This window comes from Eptatretus burgeri, chromosome 15 (assembly GCF_056783735.1).
Source record: "Eptatretus burgeri isolate ZD-2024b chromosome 15, Ebu_testis_v1, whole genome shotgun sequence".
Taxonomy (NCBI): Eukaryota; Metazoa; Chordata; class Myxini; order Myxiniformes; family Myxinidae; genus Eptatretus; species Eptatretus burgeri.
In genome coordinates, this window is record NC_140975.1 from 22,958,897 (window position 1) to 22,963,896 (window position 5,000).

Genomic DNA, 5,000 nt, shown 5'->3' on the forward strand with positions numbered 1-5,000 from the left:
CCTAGGGAGTCATGGATTCACTGAATAATGGGGTCTGGCGCTGCCGGTACCTGTGCGGGAGGACGAAGTCGGAGTCTTCAGGTCCTTGGGGCTTCCAGTCTTGCTCTATGGATGCGAGACTTGGACTCTGACCAAGGATCTGAGATGGAGACTTAATTCCTTTGGTACCAGGTCTCTTCAGAGAATCCTTGGCTGGCGCTGGTCGGACTTTGTGTCCAACGAGTGGTTGCTGAGAGAGAATCAAATGAGATTTTTTACCTGCATATTTCATGAGCTTGAGCTGCGGCTGCACGGACATGTAGCTCGTTTTCCTGTCGCTCATCCTGCTCACCAGATTCTCTCAGCGAGGGAGTCTCCTGAGTGGAGGAGGCCAATGGGCCATCCACGTGCCTCGCGGTTGCAGCAGGTTGATCGGCATCTCAAGGAGATGGGCATGGGCCAAGCATCTGCATGGGCGATGGCCAGACGGAGGCCCCTGGAGTACCAGCGGAAAGTGGATGCAGCGACGCGCTGCTCTGGCGCATGCTCCCATACCTGACCTGACCTGAAACAGATAAACAGACAAACAAATAGACAAGCCGGTAGGCGACATGGCTGCTCGCTCGAGATGGAAAGCTAGCCGACGCGACTAGCCGATATTCATGTACATGCTATCAATCAATTTAGCACAATATATATGATTATCACAGCCCTCTTAGTTTGCGCCCAGAAACCCGCCTTGTGAAATTTCAGGCATGTTTCCAAAGAGACTCTAACAAATGGCAGCCCTGGTAATTCCATTTATCTCTTCGCTAAAGATTTTTTTTTTCTATGATGCTGTAAGACATTCTCCTTGGGCACAAAAAAAACAGGTCCCTCGGAGGTCCAGTTTCGGAAGTATTGATTTTTTTTCTACAGTCCACAATAAGTGTACGATGTACTATAAAGTATTTTAGCTGTTGCGAAGCAACGGAGGTGTGCATAGCAGCCATCCATTTTTGTGTACATGCTAGCCACATTGTACACATTTCACCCAAGTTTCATCAAAATCAGACTCTTTCTCTTAGAGATATTCACAATTAACCGTTTCTGAAATGTTCAACATGTACTCTCCCAAAACCTATCTCCTCCTACAAATATTTTTGTTAGGGATGCAAATTGGCATGAAGGGAGCAAGATAGATTGCGCACAGAACTCTAAGCTTCGATTTTTCGACTTTTATCATTATTTTTTTGATTTTTTGACCACTTTAAAGGGCCATTGGTATGCCATTGCTAGGGCCCGAGGTCCCATATTCGAAAGAACGCGATTCCAAGAAATATTGGTCCTACCTACCAAATTTCATTGGAATCGTTTGAGTGGTTTAGCCCCGAGGCTTGACCAAAGTTTCACGGACAGACAGACAGATGGAAATGTCCAGAATAAGGGTGCTCTTAGAGCATCCAATAATCATGCTGATTTTGGTGATGAAGTTTGCTCAATCTAGTATTGATAAAGTCTGGCAGTGTGATTATTACCACCATAACTGAAGGTGAAGGAGGTTATGTCTTCACCCCTTTTGGCAGCTCTTCGAGCACCCTTATTCTGGACGTTTCCATCTTTCTGTCTGTCCGTGAAACTTTGGTCAAGCCTTGGGGCTAAACCACTCAACCGATTCCAATGAAATTTGGTAGGTAGGACCAATATTTCTGGGAATCGTGTGCTTTCAAATAAAGGAACCCGGGCCCTAGCAACGGCATCGCAACGGCCCTTTAAAGTGGACAAAAAATCTAAAAATAAAAAATAAAAAAATCGAAAAATCGAAGCTTAGAGTTCTGTGCGCAATCTATCTCGCTCCCTTCATGCCAATTTGCATCCCTAACAAAAATATTTGTAGGAGGAGATAGGTTTTGGGCGAGTACATGTTGAACATTTCAGAAACGGTTAATTGCGAATATCTCTAAGAGAAAGAGTCTGATTTTGATGAAACTTGCGTGAAATGTGTACAATGTGGCGAGCATGTACACAATAATGGATGGTTACTATGCACACCTCCGTTGCTTCGCAACAGCTAAAATACTTTATCGTACATCGTACACTTATTGTGGATTGTACAAAAAAATCAATACCTCCGAAACTGGACCTCTGAGCGAGCTGTTTTTTTGTGCCCAAGGAGAATGTCTTACAGCATCATATAAAAAAAAAAAATCTTTAGCGAATAGATAAATGGAATTACCAGGGCTGCCATTTGTTAGAGTCTCTTTGGAAGCATGCCTGAAATTTCACAAGGCGGGTTTCTGGGCGCAAACTAAGAGGGCTGTGATAATCATATTTATTGTGCTAAATTTATTGATAGCATGGACATGAATATCGGCTAGTCGCGTCGGCCAGCTTTCCATCTAGAGCGAGCAGCCATGTCTCCTACCGACTTGTCAGATTACTTCCACCCCCCCCCCAAATGTACTCCAATTTGGGTATAAAAATACACGTTGGCAAGCATGCCTTCCAGGCAACTAAAACGGCCATTTTCGATTAAATGGGTCATTTCAGGAAAATGCTGAAAAACTTTTGAATTCACTTTTAATTAATAAACTCGAACCTGGTTGAGGAATCCTGTAAAACATTAGCTTTCAGGTTTAAAACTCCAACTGGCCGAATCATGATTGAAACAGCTGACTAATAAATAGTTGAAGATTAGGAAACCAGTTTCTGAATGACCATATAAAATGAATCGCTTTCTCTCTTCCAGATGAAGACAGTCGCTAACCTCCTCAAATAATGGCGTTTTTACAATTGCTCAAAACTGTCGGAGATTCTGGCCGCTTTCAGCTCATAAACGCAATCTTACTGTACATTCCTATGCTGGTAATGCCGTCTCATATGTTAATACAGAACTTCACTGCTGCGACTCCTCGGCACCACTGTCGGGTCCCGTGGCTGGTGAATGCATCGCTCGAGGCTCAGCGGGACTCCTCATGGAACCTGAGCAAGGAGAACCTCCTGAGAGTCGCCATTCCATTGGAACATGACTCTTTGAGCAGATGCAGTCGCTATGTCCGACCGCAGTGGCAGCTTTTGATGAACGACTCTGCAGACATGTTGGCTGATGTTGAGATTGAAGGCTGTGTCGATGGGTGGGAGTTTGATTCCAGCGAGTTCAAGTCCACCATCGTTACCGAGGTGAAAGTACATGATTTCCATTAATTTGGCTGCTGTGGACTCTCGGCCTCAGATTCGGTGCTCCGGTAAATGTATAATGAACGCATTCATACATCATGAATTGGATTTAAAGATTTAACCAAGTTTACAAAATATAAACTAGAAAGAGCAATCGAAGATTGCAGACACTCGCCAGGACTTGATTTGTGTTTTTTGTTTTTGTGGGGTGTATTTAGTGTGGCAAATAAATGGAAGGATTTATTAAATGAAAGGGCATTGATTGAAAATGATCGGTCTGAATGGTGGATTTGAAAGATATAAATGTCAAAGGTCTGAAAATTTGGAAAGGTCTAAATGTGTAAAGGTCGAAATGGGTCTAAATGATATAAAGTGTCGTAAGGGTCTTACACAGTCGAAGGGGTCTAAAGGGTGTAACTTAAGGTCTAGGTGGTCAGAATTGTCTCAAGGGTCTTAAAACGTGTAAAAGTGGTATAAAGGTACAAGAGGTCGAAAGGGTATTAAAAGTTGCGAAGGTCTAAAAGGGTAGAAAGGAGTCTGAGCGTCCTAGGTGTTCTAAAGGGTATTCTTGGGTTTGTAGGGTCTTAGGGTTCTAAAACGTCCAACAGGTTATAAAGGGTCATGGGGTTCTTAGGGATATAAACGATGTAACAGGGTCTGTGATTTTAGGGGGTTGAAGGGGATCTATAGGGTCCACAGGGTCTTTGGGTTCTGAGGTGTCTTAGGGGTCTATAAGGATCTAATATGGTCTATCGGTTCTGCAGAGGATTAAGTGGCTTGGGGTCTTAAGGGTCTGAAGAGTTCTTGGGTTCTTGGGGGTCCGAATGGTCTTCGGCATCTTCAATGTCTCAGGGTCTTATGTTTCTAAAGGGTCTTAGGAGTCTAAAGTGGTCTTATGGGTCTAAAGGTATATCGGGATCAAATGTAATTAATACACCTACTCACGTTCTGTGCGGACAAACAAACAACCAATAAAGATGTCATGCAGAGCACGACACTTGCGAAATCCTGAAAACAAATTTGACCTGAAAAATCATTAATTTGTGGTTGTATTCAATGACCAAATATGCAAATCATCTTCAAATTTCAAGTCAATCAGAGGAAATTTGAGGATTTAGAAATTCCACCCAAATTGTTTACCATTGGCCTATGTTGACCTTTTCACCACTGGTGACCTCAAAAATTGTAGGTGGTTGAATTTAGTGACCTGATAGGCATATCCTCGGCAAATTTGTAGTCAATCGGATGAAAATTGAGGATTTCAGAAATGGTCCTAAGTTGTTGACCTTTGGCCTATGTTGATGTTTTGGTCTATGTTGACCTCAAAAACAATAGGTTTCTTGCTTATGACGAACTCTATCATGTGATGAAGTTTCATGAAAATCAATGTATATTTATGACTTCAAGGCGATAAAAATATAAACTAGAAGGGCACTCGGTGGAGCGTATACCTCCCCCATGTAATGCCTGATCCACGAGAACATATCGGGCCCAATACATTTTTGAAATATCATGCGATACAGGACTATATCGTTTTTGGCCCTATCTCTCAATGGTGAAGAATCACTTTAAAAATTAAATAATTTCCGTTTCCAGATCCGGCTGCGGATCTTCAACAAAATCTAATCAATTCGTCCTTGCAACACACCCAAGCTGTCCACCAAGTTTCATCCGAATTAGCCCACAGCTTTTTGAGATATCATACTATATATCGTTTTTGGCCCTATCTCTCAATGGTGAAGAATCACTGAAATAATTCTTGTAGTCGGATCCGGATCTTCAAAATCGAATTAGTTCGTCCTTGTTGCACACCCAACCTGTCCACAAAATTTCATCTGGATGCGTCCACAACTTTTTGAGATATC

At 42.6% G+C, this 5,000-nt stretch overlaps 1 protein-coding gene across 2 annotated transcripts in view; it reads left to right on the forward strand.

Annotated features, from left to right (window-relative positions):
• LOC147011733 (solute carrier family 22 member 6-B-like) overlaps window positions 1–5,000 on the forward strand; it is a 114,179-nt gene that overhangs the window by 30,176 nt on the left and 79,003 nt on the right. Inside the window, exon 1 of one of the 2 annotated variants that reach the window (XM_085857317.1) lies at window positions 2,688–3,138. The exons of the other annotated variant lie outside the window; for it this stretch is intronic. Within the exon in view, the coding sequence (XP_085713443.1) occupies window positions 2,737–3,138 (402 nt within the window). The 5' untranslated portion in view covers window positions 2,688–2,736. Of the gene's footprint in view, window positions 1–2,687; window positions 3,139–5,000 lie in introns of those variants that run through there. 2 annotated transcript variants of the gene reach the window in all.